Source organism: Mixophyes fleayi, chromosome 3 (assembly GCF_038048845.1).
Source record: "Mixophyes fleayi isolate aMixFle1 chromosome 3, aMixFle1.hap1, whole genome shotgun sequence".
Taxonomy (NCBI): Eukaryota; Metazoa; Chordata; class Amphibia; order Anura; family Limnodynastidae; genus Mixophyes; species Mixophyes fleayi.
In genome coordinates, this window is record NC_134404.1 from 125,290,465 (window position 1) to 125,311,624 (window position 21,160).

Genomic DNA, 21,160 nt, shown 5'->3' on the forward strand with positions numbered 1-21,160 from the left:
CTGAGCTTACACACTACTAATCAAAACCTCTATTCCCATAAGCTAAATTGTTCTTAAATGGCAGAAGCATAAAAATGCAGCTGTCATAAGCCAGCTGGCTGAATGGAGCTATTTGGTTCTCCCTCCAGGAGTCTGGGTCCATGCATCTGCTGTATACATTGTTTGAGATATTTATACTGCATTTCAGCATTAAATAGTTTTTGGCAGTGTAATAGGATTCAAATCCTCAAGGATTCAGTTAAATAAAGACAAATGATTTTGACTTATTGAGGAAATTGTGTTTTACAATTTTATACTGCCTGATATACAAAGATCAATGAAGCTGCTATAATTTGCGCTTAATCTCAAGACATTCACAGATACATTTTGAGTTGCCAACATATGGTTCTGGAGGCTTCCTAGAGATACTAAGGACTAAACAACGAGAACAGAGTGGGCCTGAGTCATTAAGGCAAAAAAGGAGTAAATGTTCTCTGGGACAAACCATGTTTCAATGCAAAGGGTGCAATTAGTTTATTATTTTGCAAATAAGTTAAATACTAGCTGTTTTTTCATCAAACACACAAAAACTTAATACCTTTATTATTACACTGAAATTTAATGTTGATCTAGGATATGCCCTACCCCAACTATAAATCTGTCCCCACATTTTAAATTTACTTCCCCCTCCAATGCAACATGGTTTTGCCCAGGTGTAAATTATACTCCTTTTTTATGCTTTGCTCTCCTTAATGACTCAGGCCCAATGTACTTATTTTCTAGAATTTTACCTTTTACAACTTAACATACATTGTATTGTTTGGTCTGGTCAGCACAATCATCATCATTTATTTATATAGCGTCAGCAAATTCCATAGCGCTTTATAATTGGGAACAGACGTTAATAAAACAATACTGGGTAATGCATACAGACAGATCGGTAAGTGGGAGTTTGATACACAAGGGTTATTGTTGCATATTGGTCCAGCTAGATATGTGACTATAGTAATTTTGTTAATATCGCTATAGCTATTTAGGGGCTGACACTCTAAAAAGATACACATAAAATAGAGTATTTGCACCCATATGCTGAGTTGGAGGCATCTAAAGATGCATCTAGCTCTGCACCAATAGCATATGTGTCATGTTTACATCAGGTGTACTTACACCCAACCAAGTTATAAGCACAAGTGTTTTAACATTTGTTTTGATAGCGAAAAATGTATTTGCTATTCCATTTAATTTAAATTTAAAAAATCTTCTATATTACAGCGAATATAATCTTCCTTCTCATGTGTGAATGAAAGTAGCAAAAAAGAATTGTAAAATATGCCAACAAAATCATATAAAATGGACACAATCCATGAAAATAATCCATGAAATAATTTGTCAACCACATAGAAGCTGCTACCATCCTACTCCTCAGCGTGTATTTGCACCAGCCCTCAGGCACCCACAAGAGGTAAGGCTATTGACAGGCATTTCAGTAGGTCTTCCTCCGTTCACAATTACTGATGCACGTCTTTAATGTGGTGACCTACAATTCTCTTCCGACCACATTTACCAACATGCCCTATAAATAATGTGTTTGGGCATTCTAGTCTTTTTCAGGCCATATGCTTCAATATTGGGCTAATATGGGTTTCAGTATTGCAGAATGTGTTATGAGCATTAAGGTGGTCACACACGGGCCAATCCTGCTGCTCGACCTGAGAGTGAAGTGACAACCACGACAGGCATAGCCATATTGACCCTAAGTTGAGTGATACCAAGCTGCTCATTTCTCTGGTCTGCTTCCTCATGGTGCTAGGGCCATGGACCAGGGCACTATCTGTGTGGCATTTGTATGTTCTCCCACTGGTTGCATGGGTTTCCTGCACAGTCCAAAAAACATTGGCTTCTGACAAATTGTAACCCTTGTGTATATTTGTTCATGCGGTAGGGAATTTTAGCATGTGAGCTGCAATGGGACAGGCACTGATATGAATAATTTAAACATTTTAAACATGCTGTGTAATGTGCAAAAGATATGTAATAAAGTATCACTGTACCAAACGATCAACATAAATGCTGCAGTAAATGATGGCTTAAAAGTATATTGAAAATGAGATAATTAAGTTACGGGATGTCGGTTGACATCACAATCTACTTATGTTCATGTATAAAAATAATGGATGGGTCCTACTGTCCATTATTTTGTCCACCATATCTAAAGAAGGAGACCTCACTGTCTGGAAAATAGAGGTTTCCTTCTCTATATATGGATGTATGAAGACTACAACATGGTGACAAAAAAGCTACTCTTAGCCAAGTAGAAGGGCTACTTCTCCCTGCTCTTGCTCATTGACCTCTGCATTCAGTATAGTTGACATCTCTCCTCCTTGACACCCCTCACTCTCTTGGCATTTGCTGCACCATACTTACATGGCTTACCTCTTCAGTATCTCTTCCTCAGTCACTTGCCCACCTTCTCTTCCTCTAACTGTGGGGATCCCCAAGACTCTTGCTTGGCTCATTGATTTTCTCTTTTGGTCAAGTGAATTTGTTGATCAACCTCCAGTATTAACTCTGCGCTGATGACTTTCTAACCTACTTTCCTCCTCTGACCTCTCTTCTTCTGTCCTCTCCTGTGTGTGCAGCTGTCTGCCACCTCCACTTGGATGGCTGACAGCTACTTCAAGCTTAACATATCAAAAACTGAACTAGTCTTCTTTGCTCCACCCATTATCATGCCCCCCTTTTGTTTCTCTCAAAGGTGATAGCGTGACTCTCAAGTGATGACGCTCCTTTGGGGTTATCATTGACTCTAACCAAGTTATTTCCCCACATCCAATCCATTGCTCAATACTGTCGCCTTCACTTTCGCATCATTATCGTAATTTGCTGGATGTCACCAAGACCATTGTTCATACTCTTATCATCTCTTGAATTGTTTATAGCAATATCCTGACTGGTCTCTGTCCTGAATGTAATATCGGTCTAATCTTCCTCTTTCTACATTCTTCATCTACCTTGCCTCTCTGCAAAGCCCTCTATTGGTTTCCGATTCAAACCCGAATACAATTCATGCTGCTTACCTTAACCTATAAATCCCTATTTACCACCTTCTCCTCCTACATCTCCAACCTTGTCAAGAAATACATCCCTACATGCCCACTCCATTCTGCTATTCAACTTCACCTCCCCTCTTCTCCTATCTCCACTTCACACTCCCAACTGCAAGACTTTGCCTACTCTTCTTTACATCCTTGGAACTCCCTGCCCTGTCTGATTAGACTCTCGACCAACCTCCAATCCTTCGAGTTCCCTCAAAAGGCACCTCCTCATGCTTGCCTACCCCCACCCCTTCCTAAGACAACAAACCCCATATCCCCTACATGTCCATTCCACCCTTTTCTCACCACCCCAGCTGTTTGCATTAGTTTCGATTTCCCCTCTACAATGTTAGCTCTCATGAGCGGAACTCTCTTCTTCCAGTCAACTGTCCTCGCCTACTTGTACTGATGTAAAAATTTCTTTATGTTCCAATTTGTCTTCTGCTTTTATTTGTTCTCTTGCTCCAATATTTCTTTTCACTATGTACTATTTGTGTATTGCTGACTGTAACACGACTGGAATTTGTGATGCCTACTAAATAAATAAATGATGATGATTCCAACTTTCTAATGTTTCTGGAGGACAAGGAAAGACATACTTTGAATAAATGCACGTAATCCTTGGTAGTGATGTCCCTGCATTAGTTTGACATGCATGGAAAACAGATGAGCAACTGTGACGGTAGGCTGCAAATATCAGTCTAGGTTATACGGAAGCGGTGTCATTAAGTATAGCCTTCTATGATTTTCACAAAGAAGGATAATATGGTACCCTGAAATCCTATTCTTCTTTTCAGGTGAAGTAGGTGACTTTTTTATTAAAGGAAAAACATAACAGAACAGGTAACCAATCAGATTTTAGATGTTTACACTCAAAATATTAAAGGGGAAGTCTAGTGTTGAACAGACCTTCCTGGTTAAACCCTCCGCCCATGCAGCAAATAAATGGAGAACCTTTAATGCTATGCTGGGACCAGCTCTGGAGGACTGCATCTACCTATCACTGTGGCAGTCTGTAAGAACAGCCTTGGTATTTACCTTTATTTCTTAGCATGTTTCTTTAGGCTGCTAATAATGATTTCTAATTCTGCTTGTAATTACCATGACAACCACAGTCAACGTGACACATGATGTAGGGAGCAAGAAAGGCTGTGGAACACCCCTCTGACCTCTGTGTACTGTAAAATCCCCCATCTCCTCTGCCTTCAGATGGGACAGAGTTGTGGCAGCCATATGTTATACTCTCCAGATTGTGAAATGGAGCCTTTTCTTAGCTGTCTTCTACAAATCATTATCTATCAGGTACAAGCTTAAAAGGCACGTGCCTGAGTTTCAAACTCCCATTATCTTATAGACTGTAAGCCTGCGAGCAGGGTCCTCTTACCTCTCTGTGTGTCTGTATTACCCAGTATTGTTTTATTACTGTTTGTTCCCAATTATAAAGCGCTATGGAATCTGCTGGCGCTATATAAATTGATAATAATGATGAAGAGGTACATTTACTATGTGAAGAGGGACACGGAATGCACATTAAGTTCCTCATTATGGCACTGATTTAGAATTGAGTTGAATTCCATTTGCCCCATGTAAAAATGCAGCTGGTGTAAAATTTGTTACACTACGCAGGCGCAAACCATGCCCCTTAGAGACGTGTCTCATTTTGACTTATCTGTAGCTTTAAAAAGCATCTTTGCGTGTCCCGTAAGCCTGGTGCAAATTTCCATGCTGATGATGGTACTGCCACATCGGACAAACTATAAAGTAAATATAAAGTAGTGGACCAAAGAAGAATGAAAGAGGTGTATATAGGGTCACACTGTGATGTAAATTGAATGTAATAAAAGATTTAGTTTTTATTAGGTAAATTAAAATAACATATTATCCTGAAATAAAAAGTCAACAAAGTATTAACACAAAGGGGAAGTGAAATGGATGTGAATTTAAAATTGCAGATCAACTGCAATAACCCTGTTGTCACATGTAATAAAGTTATGTATACAAACACCTTTAATCGTGTCTATTGTGTTAAATCGTTTAATTCATTCAATTTACATCCTAAGGTGCCCCTATATACACCTTTTTATTTATTTTTCTTTGGTCCTTTATATTTATCTAGGGGTTAGAGCACACATCTCAGGTAATAATAGATACTACAGTTCCTGAGTATATCAAATATTATGAATTTATTAATTTAGGGATGTCTAATCACATGTATACCTAGTGCAGCTGCCATTCCCCTCTTTTAAATTTAAAGTGGCACCTATCTTAAAATATGTTTAAACTCAAAACACAGCCGTAGAGATGGAAGTGTCTAGTTTATGCAAAAGTCACATTTTTACATTTAACTCTAAATTAGGTCATATGTGTGTTAATGTTACACTAAACATTTATTGAACATTTACAGGCATAATGTATTAAACATCTGGGAATTCAATGGGCCGCGTTACGGGTAAAAGTAATGCGGCCTGTGTATTACCGTTATTACAGTAATAATGCGCTTTATAACCGTTTTTACGGTAGTTTCAACGCCGGCTTTTTGCTCGCAGAGGAGCTGCGAGTAATAACGGTAATAGTTTAACGCCGTGGAAATTCGGGGGGAATTGAATTACCCCCCCCTTATTTTAAAATGTTCATACTATTTACTAATACAGTAACTATTTTAATTCAATGTAACTTGAAGTGACCCTGTCTTAAATACCTTCATGCCAGGCATACTGTGCCTGGGTCGATAAACACTGCACTAGGCTGAAGCTGTAGACATAGTCACGTTCTCAGGAATTTTTATTAAAATAAGAGCTGATATCCAGCCAAAACCCCCTGTTTTTGGCATTGCGTCTGACCCCAGCACACGTGGTTAATATACTCATTTATATATAGTTGTTTGTTTTTCTTCACATGTTGCATTTTACACTCTTAACAGCTATTGTTGGTCTTTTATCAACATAACTATAGAGTTTCACGTTTTAGTAATGTATTTTGTGATTTTTTTTTTCTTTGACGTCTCAAATTTGGACACTATCAGCTACACATATGAAAGCACTCGCCCAAGTCATACCTGCTGTGTCATGGTTACATTTTTTTTCTTCATAATGAAAAATCCATTACTGTCCGAAGTGCATCCGTTTCCTAGTAAATTGTAAACTGATATGAATTCTTGTAAAGAAGTTGTTTTTCTGAGTAAACCAGTAAAATATGGGATTATATATTAACTCTTAAGACATAGGAAACCAATGCTGAAATGAAAAGAAAAAAAAACTTGTGTAGGCCTATTTTTTCTTTTTTTTTTCCCCTTGTAAAGCCAAATGGGTATAGTGAGGGATCAAACCATTGTATAGTATTTGCTTAACCAGTGCGAATATCTTTTGTTGCTCTTTTTTTCTTATAGATGTCTCAGCTCTAAAAGGATTCCTGCATTTTTCTGTATGTAAAGTATAGACAAATGATGGCTACCTTGACTGAATTTGATTGTGTCCCTATCCTATGCACGATAGACATTTGATGCATTTAACATTTATTATAAACAACCATCTGTTTTTCATTGAAATTAGGGAATTTATGAATTTGTAGTTGAAAACGCTTAATATGGTTTTACTTTGCTAAGTACATTAAATCAGTGAAGATCAGTCTTCCAAGATGTTACATATCACTTGTTATCTAACACAGTGTTCATCATTTACAGAATATGACTGGAGAAGCATAGCTCACTGACACTGCTCTTGTATTGAAGATTAAACTTAGGGGGCAAATGTCTGATTTCTACAGACTGTCCAAGTGCAGTGGCAACAGAAGATGCGCTATGTCTTTGCCTGCAATACAGAGGGCCGGAGGAGTACAGGAACCACCCCTGTTAATATCGATGATAGTGTGGGCGCTTATTCTACCAGCCATCCAATAATAATGCAGCTTGTTAAAGTACCCGCTTTCAGAGAGCTGGAGATACAGTGGTTTGTATTTGCATCTGCCTTTTATACTAGCCAGCAGGAATGTATTGTACTCTAGATACCCTGAAACACTGTTTACTAGCCATGAGGAATAGGGAGTTCTGTATTATACACTGTTGTGATGAGGCTCATTTTGACATGCATGACTTTAGATTGAATGGAAAGAGGGATGGTGGTCCACAATGTGTCCCTATACAAAGGAAGGCTGCATCGGACTCTACACACAAGCAGCCCGCATGCACTGTTTTAATGATTTTGCACCCCGACCTGCTATGCTCAGCGGGGTGACTCAAGCCCACATTGATCAAACATCAAAAGTTACTTTTAAAACTTGGAAAATCTGTTGAAAAAAGGTTCCGGAACTCAGTGAGTTCTATGACAAAAAAAGCACTACAATATTTTATTTATATATATATATATATATATATATATATATATATATATATATATATATATGTTATATTATATTATGTGTGCCCAAAGTGGGACGGTATGTGCTCATGTGACAAACTGGTGCTTCTTCTCACCGCTTGCCTTGAAGCTCCACACTTCAAGCTTGGCCATGACTTGCAGAGCATGTGTGCATAAGATGCTGGGTGGTGGTACCATTGTGGGGTGAGTGAGAGAAATGCGCAAACGGGTGTGTAATGGGAAGGTTTGAAATGTGTGGGGGAGTGTCCAACATCTCAGCAGGAAGGGCAGATTTGAGGTGGTGTTTAGTTGGGGGCTGAGCATTAGTGACACATCAGTATGGCTGATTGACCTGTCACACTGCACCTTACCACGCTTGCAGTGTCTGTGTCCATCTAAACTACAGAACAGGTGCAGAAAGAACTGTGTTTCTGCCAGGGAGCCCACTTTGAGCTGATGGATCTTAGCCAATAGGAATAATGAAAGATGATTGATAATCAGAGCAAATATGTAAAAAAAAATAATAAGACAAGGTCTCGAGATATGAAGGAAAATGTAAGTGCAAATAGAAGGCACAATAGAGATGTAGGAACACCTGAGGCATTAGGGAGAGGTGGAGGGATACATGGGAGGCATTATGAAAAGGTGAAGTACACAAAGGACACGAGGGAGAGGTGAAGAGACAGATGGAAGAGGTAATTGGACACAGTAGAGGTGTGGGACATAGAGCAGGTAGCATTGCATCATTTAACATATTTTATATTCTACTTTTATAGTGTTAAAAAGCATCTAGAGATTTTGATAGTGTGATATTAATTTTAAAGCTTCTGGGGAACTCTGTACCTTATCTAAACATCTTTAAGACACACCAATATCTCATACTGAAGATTGCAAAGATTTTTTTCCTTTTACTCACTTAATCCAAGTATGCTCATTCTCAGCCTATAATGCTCCTGTCTTCACTCAAGCTATGTATGGCCCCATGCAAGTTTCCTTTTCATGCATACATATTTTAGTGATATATTCCTGGGTTCATGTACTTTAAACGATCATCAAGGTGGCAAGTGTCCTATTTCATTTGATGTGTTTTAATGGTAACTGCGTAATAAATTTGAATTCTGGCACACTTGACTGTAATATGTATATACTCGACACATATGATGGATAACAATGATTTATTCTAAAGAGAACAATGTAACATTCCTGTGAATCTGACCTTTTTATATGGGATTTATGATATGCAGAATATGGCTCGCAGCCATTTGTACCTGGAATATTATGGAAAAGTATATTATAAGTAAGACATGCATAGAAATCCACATCTGGAAATAACTTCTGTAAGAAGCTCATAATTGCAGTCCCATGTACTTAGGTAGTGGCGGAAATGTGTTGGTTGGTTGAATTCTGTAACTTTATCATTGCTACATGGTTCTTGAGTGTGCTAAGAGCTGCATCTCTGGAGCAGAGTTTTGGTGGCGTTGTTCCACATCCATAAAGCCATAGTTGCTTTAGCATATTTTGAATAATTGGGAGTCCATGTATGACATTCACAAGTCTATTGATTAAAGGGTAAAAAGTCCAACCAAGAGATTACAGACCGCAAGAACCTCATAATTGATGTGGATGAAACACAGAAGATGACATTGAAGTTGGTGGGGAAAATTAGCTGTGGTGGAATATGCTGATAGACATTAAAACGGACAAGCATGTAGAAATTATAAAGAAGATCTCTAACCTACAAGTGTGAAATGATGGCATTTTTGATCACATCAGAATGGGATTCTGTGCTTTTGCATTGCTAAGAAACTATAACACGAAGTCTTCAGTCGTTTATACAATGATAAAATTAAATGTGTCCAGCAAAAATGATATCGCTGTATTCACAACCACTTCATGGTAAAGAACATACTGTCTTCTGCAGAATGGAAAAATCTATCAATACCAATGCCCAAAAACTGTATTAATGGGAATTATGCAGAATTTGTTTTGACAAGAAATGGATAAAGAGCTACGCAGTTCAGCAAAGTACAGACAAAAGGGTGGTAGCATAGTATGTAGTACTATAGTACTTTTACCTGATTGTGATCCCCTTGATTTCTTCCAGAATAAGTTTCAAAACCAATGCAGAATTATCCAAATTTGATATAGTTCTAAGGGATTCAATCAGTTTTGCTAGTGTAATAGTTACACAAACCGACAGCCAGCTAGCACCCAAAAATATAGAAAAGCTTATATTCATGAAAATGAATCAAGTATTGAGAATCCCTAAATGTACCACACTCATCCTGTTTGAGATTAATAAGGAAATAAATTGCAGATATAATTTGAAAAGATTTCCTGTGGGCTTCTCCCTTCCATCCACCAACCTCAGCCCATGTTACAATCTATGAAAGAGCAGTTGATTTATCCAAAGTGAATGCCAGCTAGTGGAGAATGTTTGTAGATAGGTGTCCTGCAAAGGGGCTCAGGGAGTGTCTGGACAAAGGATAAGGCAAAACACCTATTCAGCCTCCTATTTATTCTTATTAAAAAAATAGAATGCACTTTAAAGAAAAGAAGAAAAAATAATTTTTTTTAACAAATAGCTGACAAAAAAACCTAACAAATAAAAACTTACAAATGAATTACAGAAATTGCTAAAAAAAAACAAAATACATTTGTCTAAAACTCACCATTTTTTTTACATTTTAAACACTGTCCCTTGCCGTCATCTGCTGTGTCTGCTGTTCCCACAGATATTACATATGGCTGATAAGAAGTAGGCAGGGTGATTCAGAGTCTTGGATCTAGCGAATCAAAGCAAAATGTGATTTGAAAGAAGAGTTTAATTTTGAAATAATAAAATTGCAGCATTTTACAATTGTTATCTGAAATGTTGGCCCTATCACAGAAAATAGTATATCTGGGGCTTCATACAACCCTAGCAACTGGTTCAAATGTAGAGTTACTCAGTGATGGGTTCCAAGTACTTTGATTACAAACAGTCTGCAAACCACAGTGTGATGGCGGAAAAACATACATCAATATGTTTTCATACTTTTTTGTGTTCTCTACCGATCTCTGCCTTTTTCTATTTTGTTTTCTTTATTATTACATTTTCCATTTACAGATCACTATATCCAGATTTTGGCTTGTGAGCACGAGTGTGTGAGAGACCTTTCCACACGTCCTGGACGTTTGTCACCCATTGAGAACTTCCTTCCCTTGCACTATGACTTCCTGCAGTTCAGCTACTATAGAGGTAATGCTAACCCTATTTTAAAATGTTTGCCAGTGTGTAACTATGTTGTAGTTACTCAATCATTTTGTCTCTGACTTTTTTTTTATTCTGGAATGTGTATATGCTGTTTACTGTATTTTATTGTTCACCAATTTAGCACAATTATTCACTATTGTTCCCAACAAAAAAATGTTGAATATGTCAAATGCACCTCTGTATAAACAAAACTTATACAGAGCTGTGTGTTGACACCGCTATGTTCTAGCATCAGGCAGGTGTCTCACATCACAGCTGATGGGGACCTTACTCCTTCCACTTTATAACTTGTCTTCATTGCCCTCCTCTAATAATGACACTGTCCTTGTCATATGCAGACCTGCCCTCGCTTATTTAATCACACACATGGACAAGTCACTGCCTCTCATCACACAGATCTGTTATGTGCTGCTGTGGCTCATATGATGACTTAACTGTCTGACGGTTATTTTGTTTGAGTCCGTTTCACAACTGGGTAGATGAGGAAGTGCATTAGATTTAAATTGTTAAGAAATCAGTGATCTTATTTAAAGAAATGTAACTTCTGGGGATACTGTGAAAGAGGCAGCATGTAATGTATGTCATTGGATTGCCCTATAGTAAGGGACTTCAAATGCACTGTCTCACAGCAATCAGTCTCCTTGTTCACTTCTGGCTGAAGGGCTGTTCCACTTTGATTGTCTAATAATATTATTTATGGAGTGCCACATGAGGTCTGCAGTGCGGTGCAGAGGGCAAACAGCTAGACAGTACATGGTAGATCAGTACAATACAGTAAACAATTAACACTACAAATCACAAGTACAGATAGTCTGGGGGAAGAAAAGTTATAGGTAATGAGAACAGGAGGGAAGAGGGCCCTGCTCACTAGAGCTTACAATCTAAAGGGAAAGGGGCAGACAAACGATTGATACATGGGGTGAGCTAATGTAAGTGGATCTGTGGACAAGAAGCAAGAGAGAGCGAGATGGAGGATGAAAGAGGGTGAGGTATACTACATGGTGAAAATGGCTAAGTGGAGGACTGGTAGGCTTTTCTAAACAGTGGTTACCAGAGGGGAGGAAAGGCGACTGTCATTGGCCGGCCGGAGACGGCGGAAGGGGATATGTATGGAGATGAGGTTGGAGAGGTAGGGAGCACTGGAGTTGAAGAGGGCTTTGTAAGTGAGGCTGAGGAGTTTGAAGAGAGTTCTGTAGGAGAAATGGAGCCAGTTTAAGGCTTGGCAGAGAGAGGAGGCGGATTGGGGAAGATAAGTCTAGCTGCAGCATTAAGTATAGATCGAAGAGGAATGAGATAGGAGCAAGGGAGGCCAGTAAAGCAAAGGTTGCAGTAGTCGAGAAATGATCAATAAGTGGATAAGAGTTTTGGTGGCATCCTGGGAAAGCAAGGGTCTTATATTAGTGATGTTGGGGTGAAGGAGAGGGGAGTCAAAAATGACACCTAGGCAGCGGAGTTGGGGGACAGAGAAGATAGTGGTGTTGTCAACAGTGGTAGAGAGGATGGAAGGGGAAGAGACTTGTGATGAAGGGGAAGACAATGAGTTCAGTGTTCACCATGTTAAGTTTGAGAAAGCGTAAGTGTCAGGCGCCGACCCCGCACATACAGGAAGTGCTGGGGATGGGTGCCTTCCTGCTCAGCTCAATCACTAGGCAACGGGATGCATCTGTATCTCTAAAGTATTTTGGAGGCAGAGGGGAGAAGAGAGTTGGGGCAGTAGTTAGTGAGGTGGGGGTCAATATTGTTTTTTTTAAGAATGAGTGATACAGCATGTTAAAGGATGAGGGGAATGTGCCAGTGGAGAGGGACAGATTGAAGAGGTATGAAAGGTGATGGGATCTATAGGGCAAGTTGACGGAGGAGAGATTAATATAAGAGAATGGACTTTGTCACATAGTGGGGTGGAAGGAGCAGAAGAAGTGGTGGCTGGAGGGAGAGGAGGGTGGAGTGGTATGGGTGGCAGAAAAGCAATGAGAGGAGGAGATTTCATGTCTGCTTCCTTTTTCACTTCTAAAATTAAGACCATCAAAGTCAGTGGCAGTAAGGGAGTATGGAAGGGCAGTCCATGGCTCTACAGAAGTGTAGTCATAAAAGAGTATCTTGTTCTCTCTCTGCAGCTAAGCATCCTGATAAGTTGAAACAATGGTGAACTGTAAACATCTCATCTTTCTTATTTTCTTTTGTTTTCCCCTCGCTTCTGTCTCTTCCATAACCCCCTCTTCTTTTTGTTTAGTAATTTTAAGGTAAAGTGTTTGAAATATCAATGTGTAGTCTAATTTGCACCTTGAAGGTCTTTAACCAGTTATTACCAAAAGTATTTTTTCCTTTATTTTTAATTCTAATTCTGAGCACAAAACATTCCAGTTCATGTCGGTATCTGTGCTTTAGGCTGTTAACTCTTTCCACAAATAAATATTCAATTCTGCGGTGTTTCCATTCAGTTGGGGATCATGTGAGCGCACTGGAATGTGCCAAGTCATACCTGCTGTTCCATCCTGAGGATACAGATGTGATTGAAAATGTCAGCTTTTACGAGAGCTTTATTATGGACTATCTGGATCCAGCAGACATCAAACCTAAATGGGTGGGTAAGAGCACCGATACTCAAAGGAGTTGTACACCCCATGTATAAAAGCTGGTGGCTTGTTTTTCACTGTGATTGCCCTACAGATATTTGAAGAGGGATTCTGTGCCCTAGAGGTCCGTGAGTCGCTCAAAGTAGCACTGTATTTGCATCTGATATGCCGTTTTCGACACAATTTTTAAGACCCCAAATATCAGAATTTTATTTCCAACATCTTTAGATATATAAATGTTTGTATAGCTCTCTGAATGTTTTAGGAGTATATTTACTAAACTGCGGGTTTGAAAAAGTGGAGATGTTGCCTATAGCAACCAATCAGATTCTAGCTGTCATTTTGTAGAATATTAGAAAATATACTCTTAATAGTCCGTTTATAAAATCAACCAATACAAGGTGCTTTGGAATGATAAAACATGATCATTGTAGCGTGTACTCTAATGCGATATCTGACCTAACGGTCGATTTTATTGTGCGATTTCCACAATAATCAGGTGAAAAACCTGCACTGTGTACCCAGCCTTAGTTTATGCAAGTAATTTTTTAAAGGACCTATAATTGTTGTTTAATTGATGAACTATCACTAAGTGAAGTGATTCACAATACTAAGATGTGTTTCACCTCTAATCCACTCCATGGTAAATGCATGTTTATGAAAAATATAAATTCATTATATCTCATAGTTGCCTACTGTCCTGGATTGTCTGGGTGACTCCCAAATTTTTGGGAGATCTCCCAGGAGAGTAGGACAGCCTTGCACATACTGTCCACGTCATTGGAGAGAGTAGGACAGCCTTCCAAATACTGTCCACGTCATTGGTGAAGTGGGTGGGGGGGTGCTGGCTGTAGCATATTGGCTCCACCCCCTGCAGTAGTAGGCCAATGTGGTACAGTTTAGCAGAGGGGGTGGGGCCTAATGGCACAATTTACGTGACCACGCACCCAAGACGCAGCATGGAGATCTCCCCTCCTACAGGCAAGATCTCCAAATTTGGTAAATATGTTATATCTCTAGAATCATTTATGTATTGTTCATAACTATTAGGTTTAACTTGAATCATTGTGGGGACTTTCTCTTAAATTACGTTTACACAGCTTATCACAGTGATAGAAAATCTTGTTTCACTCCAATGTAACATAAAAAGATGACTGGGGCAGCTGAGTGATACTCCGCTCCCTGACAAAACTAACTGGCTGGTGATGCAGTAAGAGTCCCCTTACAGCTTCCAGTCTTCAGTGCCTGTGCGTGGACGAGACCCAGCTTTGCCAGTTCACACATGTGCAGCGGAACTTGGGCCTCCAGCTCCACTCTCCATAAAAAGATGGGGGGAAAAAAAAACATTTTAATATCAGTTTTGCCAGTTTTGACCCCCGACTCTCCTGAGATGTCAATACCGATAGGACAGCAGTGGTACTTGTGTCCCCACTGTCCATGGTAAATAGGCTTCCCCCATGACTTGCATGGGGAAGCTTCCACTACACAGACATGGCAAAAGCTATCACTGCCAGGAGGGCTTGGTAAATGAGGAAAAGCCCTATCTTTCGCAGGAGAAATGCGTTTTCTTTTAATAAATAGGCCCAAAGGGATTATGATCTTTGCAAAATCCACATTAATAACCATAGCATTCATGGTTTATATTATTCTCCTTTTTTTTCCCTCTTCTTTTTTTAATATATATATTTAAGCTTTTGTCCATTATACAGGACCCTGAGATTACATTATTTGTTTCAAATATAAACAGTAACAGCAAACAAATTGCAGTGTAATCAAGTAGGCTTTAAAGTATACAAACAAAAGAGAGGGCCAATCAGAACACAATATAGGGCCAGGGACATACCACTGTGTAAAGTACACCATGCAGGGAAAATTGATATACAAGCAATACTAACCAGACTCCATCTTCAACTACCTAAGAGGGGCAAGGTATATTTTTACTGCCCACACACTGTGACAGAAATCCTGTACACTGCAGCAAACCTTCTAAACGCACAAAGTTGTTTCTTATGATCACCTCACACTTCTATTATAGTTGAAGAAAGTGACATTCTCCACAAGAACCGGACATGTCTCTGCTTTGTGTGCTCTGTGAGTCTTTCTGTCTGTTATTGTTCAATCAATCTCTTCTTCAGTAGATAGGATGAATGTGAGAACATTCACTTCTTATTCTGAAAACCTCATACTGGGCTTTAATTGCATTGTGCCTATTGCTTTATTGTGGTACAAACAAATATTACTAAAATTAATAAGAAATGAAAGAACAAATTAAGTTCATGAACAGGAAAGACGAGGTAATCTCTGCTCAGCAGGGGCATAACAATAGTGATTGCTGGGGGTACGGCGGCTACAGGGCATGGAGGTGAGGGGATGCTACCCCCCGCCCCCTCAAAGGCAAAGTGGAGACCTCTTCTAGGCAGTGCAAGCGCATTGAGACCTCTGCTCTACTCTATTGAGAGCATAGCGGTGGGCCTGGTAAGTGAGAATAGCATCGCCCAGCCCCCATGTAAATTTTGCTATGGAGCCTGGCAATGTAGTATCCCACCCCTGTTAGCTTTACATGAATCAGAAGGGTGAAGGGACATCACATTATCTTTGTCACTTTTGTGTGTTTGACAGTTATCATATTGGTCGAAGTGCACCTAGACGTGTCTGTCAATCCGAAACTAGACCGTTGATAATGCATCCCATTAAAATGTAGAGAAATGAGGTTAGGTTTCTCTCACTTTGGACCACCATCATCATCATCATCATCATCATCATCATCACCATTTATTTATATAGCGCCACTGATTCCGCAGCGCTGTACAGAGAACTCATTCACATCAGTCCCTGCCCCATTGGGGCTTAGTCTAAATTCCCTAATATACACACACAAACAGACAGGCAGAGACAGACTAGGGTTAATTTTGATAGCAGCCAATTAACATACTAGTATGTTTTTGGAGTGTGGGAGGAAACCGGAGCACCCGGAGGAAACCCACGCAAACATGGGGAGAACATAGAAACTCTGCACAGATAAGGCCATGGTTGGGAATTGAACTCATGACCCCACTGCTGTGAGGCAGAAGTGCTAACCACTAAGCCACCGTGCTGCCCCAAATTCAAGTGCAAAACCAAGTACACTTTTACTCCTAATTTAGCAGTTGGCAAAGAAAACCAGAGGACCGCTCAATTCCTTTCATCTGACCGTGCAACTTTTCGCTACACAGCAGATGCCGGCATCTTGGCCTAGAAATCCATTTGTTGACCGAGGGTTACCCGAATGCAGTCCTCAAGGAGCCCTTTAATGAACTTTAGTCTATTGGAGTACATCTATTAGCTTACCTTAGTGTATGACCTGGCTCTAAACCGTATGTCACATGATGGAACCCTGTGACGTGGCAGGTCTGCATACACACACTATAACATACAACCTACACACTTGGCACTTGTTTACAGGGGTAATCTTGTTTGCATGGAAACTACACTTCTGCACATATACACACAATAGAAAAAGATACACTTGTACACAAACACACATTGCCTGACCCAGTCTGTATGTTAATTTCAACTTTAAATATCCATTTTGTGCATTTGATAATATTGCAAAAGCAAAGATCAACATTAAGACAGTTGCTGAGGTGTCTATACATATAGGATAGATTAAAGTCCATGCACATTAATAAGAGGCCACCTTGGTTCTAGTTGTGTAATGTATGTGTGTTGCTCTTCCAGGAAGCTGCAGAATTTGTAAGACGTCACAGACTGGAATCTGAAATCATCCACTCTGCGGCTGGAGGACTGGGATTTTCATACAATGAGCCGGTAAGTGCAGATAGATCTGAACTATCTATGGCAGAAGAAACATACACTCTGGTTGTGGCCTACCTATAATGCAGGTGATATCTAGGAATAATAGAAGCAGCCGTTTTGTGGGCTGAACCAACAGTCCGCCTTTCAGTTACTCCGAACTATTAATATCACTGAAACAGTTGATGTCATTGGTTCCAAGTGAATTTATTGGTTGCATGCTAAATATTGATTCAACCCACAAAATAGCTGACTCAGCTGAGAACAGGTGAAGGGTAAATTTTAAAACATTAAAATCATTAACTCTGTTTAAGGAGAGGTCAGTGTAGCAGCTTAGTGAAAACTCTTTGCTTTTATCTTACTTTGAAGCAAAGTACTGATTCTTTCCTCCACCGCTACACAGTCAGTGTTGTGGGTACACGTGTAGAGTGAGACATCATGGCTCATTTGATAGCAACATTGTTCAGATCATATGAGCGCTCCGCTCCATCCACAGAATAAACTCTTATAAAGAGCTCTGCAATGCTTTCATCCTTAAAGAATGTAGGTGAGGAAGGGGCCTCTCGACACCAATGCACCATTTAGCTCAATAGTTCAAGTCTACAGTGTTTGAAGAGCAGAACCTATTGTAATAAACCAGCCCTTCTACAGCTCATTCAGCAGACTTCTTTATGAGCAGAGCAGTGTGGACGGTAATGCAGCGTGAAAACCAGGACTTACAAATCCTTATTCATAGTTATTGTTCCTATTGAGCTGTAATCTGTTCTGTCAGAGATGTATTCACTCTGAGACCGTATTTAACAAAGCACTTGGTTCCTACAGGCAAATGCTTAGAAGGTTGTCTACAGTTTGCTAGCCATGTGTAATAATATACTTTCCAGAAATTGATTGTTTATGTAAAGTATATTATGTGCTATCGTGTTTATGGCTCTTCCACCAGTAAACATTTGCTGTTGATTTAACAGCTGCTGTCCTCAAAGTTGCACTTACTAACTGGGCCAGGGAACTACAGCATATCCTAAAATATAGCACTGGTTGGTAGTATAATAAGTGTGTCTATGGGTTAAAGGACGAATATATCCAATATCAGAAATAGCAGTACAAGCTGCTATAGACACATCCCGCAGCTCTTGGCTCAGATGACAACTCCTGGGAGTTATGCTTGCTGTGACATCACTGACAATGTTTCTGTGAATTAATCCACCAATCTGTAGCCTGTGAAGATCAATTCAGTTAACCAGGAGACTGAAAACCAATTGCTGTTACTGTGTCTTCTGGCGATTGGCTAAAGGGATTTAACAGTGAGCATGCTGGCCAGATTTATGTAACATTAAATGTTTTACTTATTTCAGGTATGCTATTTAGCTCTGAGAAACCACATGCTTTGATAGGTTCATTAATATCTGGTAAAGGATATAAATAATAACCTTGCTCTTTAAGTTGTTTATTTTCCCCAGTGCATTGGATGCAGCTTAGTATATGAAACGGACATGTCCCAAATCACTCACACCATCAAAGCTGTAATGGGGGAAGTGACTTGACAGGTCCATGTACAGTAGCTGCAGGCAGTATGCTGTGTTTTGTAGATTTAAAACTAGATAAGGAGTATTCATGCAGTTTAGTGGATTTAAGGAAAACCTAAACTACTTTTGTACTTCTTAAGTGTCTCCATGTTTGTCATTGTTTTATCACAATAATTAAGCACCACCTGGGGAAGAAATACAGGAGCTGATTTATTACTTTGTAGTCATATGTAGAATTTAAAACCACTTGCCGGAAATTAAATAATTTTAATGCTGAGATGAAGACAATAATGAAATAGAAAAAAAAAATGTAATAAAAATTATTATACTACTCAATTTGTTACAGGAATTTTGGGTTACCGGTGGGGATCGGCAAGATGAAAACAGGTATGTAGAGTTGCAAAATGTTAACTTAATCCAGACTTGCCTAAAGGCAGCGACCTTTGCTGCAACTGACCTCCACACAATTGTGCATTAGCAAAGGTTCCATGCTGCAATGATTCTCTTATGTTGTTGCGGAAGGATATGGGAAAATATTTTTTATTTTCACTTTTTTTATAAAAAAAATATATATTCTGTTCTTCCATCTCTTGCTTGTTCTAGCTACAATGCAGGCAGACATGCAATCATTGTAAGCAGATATGGACAGGGGTGATTTGCATTGCTTTTTTTATCCCTCCTCTTGTTTTTCTTTGCTGTCCATACATAGGTAGATACTTCCCTCCTAAAACTTTTATAACGTGCCATATGGCTGAAGCTTGGCACTCAGAAAATGACATTTAAATGTAAACATATAATATCTGACAGACTGTGCCAGATATACAGTAAACGTTTTAAATATTTTTTAATACAATTGGTCTATTTTGTAAGTGTTGCAACAATACTAATATAGTGTACAGCAAGGTGTAATGTTAATGTCAAAAATATATCCCATTCAACCTTTGTTTTTTATATCCAATTCAACCTTTTTCCCCTACAGGGTTCCATCAGGGACTGAGCTGACTGATGTTACCGGGCTCTTATCAGGAAAAAAGGCTGTGCTAAAAGTTGACAGAGAACTGAGGGAGGGTAAGTGTTACTTGTTCAGTTGTCTACTCTTAGGGTCCATGTGTAGTCTTCAGAGTTTATAAAGAACAATTTAGTTATACTATGTACTGATATGCAGTGTGGATGGCTACCAGTAGTATGTCTGTCTGTTTTTCGTCAAACAAAAGTTATGATCATTTAAGTGGCATTGTTAGGTATTGTTTGTACTACTGTACAGTGTATGGAACATTAAATATACAGTGAATCATATTTCACTCTTATGGTAAGCTTGGGAAAGTGCTATTTTAATTGTTTGTTGCCCTCTGGTGGTCATGTTCAGAAATGAATTGGCACAATTACAATTTTGAACAACCTAACTGGCACTACAAGAACTAGTTTGTATCACACATTTGATTTAATGTAATTCTTATTTACATGTGCAATAAGGCACTTACTGACCTTGGTTCTAATAATTGTTGGGATTTAGCTTCCTCTTGTGGTGTTCCTGACAGTTCACATACATTGTATAAATGGATAATCTTTCATTTCAGGAGGCTCCTTGCTATATGATAATGTGAAACTTGTGCACAATTCTGAGTATCTTAATGGCACTCAGAGAGTCCAGCTCGATAATGTTATAACAGAGGAGGAATGTCAAGAGCTCCAGGGAGTTGCCAATGTAAGTTAACATATTGCAGTGAGAATCTTACTTTTCTTGTTACTGTAAATTGCATTTGAGCGCACAAAACTTCATAACTGCTGATTCAAGAGTATACGATTCTTGGAATTGAGAAAATTTAATATTTAGTTTAAATATTCCTGGAAGTTAGAATGAAACAACGTTTACTGAAGGACTAGTGTAACCCATTAAATTTAATGTTAGGAGTTCATGTGCCCTGTCTGTTTCAGTTTAGAGTTTAATATATCCGGATGCTTTGCGACCCACCATTGAGGCTGGGTGATGCTTTGATTTTTTTTTTAATGAGCCCTAGACCAGTTTTATTTGCCTTTGCTACAAAGAATGGAACATCTTGAGATGTGTAGCTGATATAACCTAAATTTTGCATTAGAAAACAACTTAGTTGTGCAATCTGCAGTTGCTTATATTTCCTGAAGTTGAGGATACGTTTGATGTAAATAAAAATACAACGAAAAACTAAAATAGAAACAGCCCCACTATAATAATGTTCAACACCTGTTTAGATGATATATTTTCTGACCAGTAATGCCAGTGTCCTGTACATTTTTTTATTTATCCTCCCCAAAAATTGTTAGCAGAAATTATCTGTAGTAAATAGCACATAAAATAGATTATATGTTTATAGTTATCTTTATCATCATCATTGTATTATATTGTTGACAAAGAAGGTGGAGAGATAAAACAAGGGGTAGAGAGGCCCCTGCTTGTGAGTGAGAAGGCCAACCTGAGATAATAGGAGCTTTTAGTACCCAGAGGGAATAGTATGAGGTAGGAGTATAATAGACTAACCTGAAGAGATGGGTTTTGAGAGAGCGTTTGAAGGTTGGTGGTCAGGCATGGCAGAGAGTTCCATATGTGGGAGGT

General features: G+C 39.0%; 1 protein-coding gene across 1 annotated transcript in view; it reads left to right on the forward strand.

The window, feature by feature from the left end:
* Positions 1-21,160, forward strand: part of P3H2 (prolyl 3-hydroxylase 2) — a 134,321-nt gene that overhangs the window by 100,005 nt on the left and 13,156 nt on the right. Inside the window, exons 4-9 of the mRNA XM_075202299.1 lie at positions 10,536-10,667; positions 13,121-13,263; positions 16,973-17,062; positions 18,917-18,957; positions 19,550-19,638; positions 20,148-20,275. Coding sequence (XP_075058400.1) covers positions 10,536-10,667; positions 13,121-13,263; positions 16,973-17,062; positions 18,917-18,957; positions 19,550-19,638; positions 20,148-20,275 — 623 coding nt within the window. The remainder of the gene's footprint in view (positions 1-10,535; positions 10,668-13,120; positions 13,264-16,972; positions 17,063-18,916; positions 18,958-19,549; positions 19,639-20,147; positions 20,276-21,160) is intronic.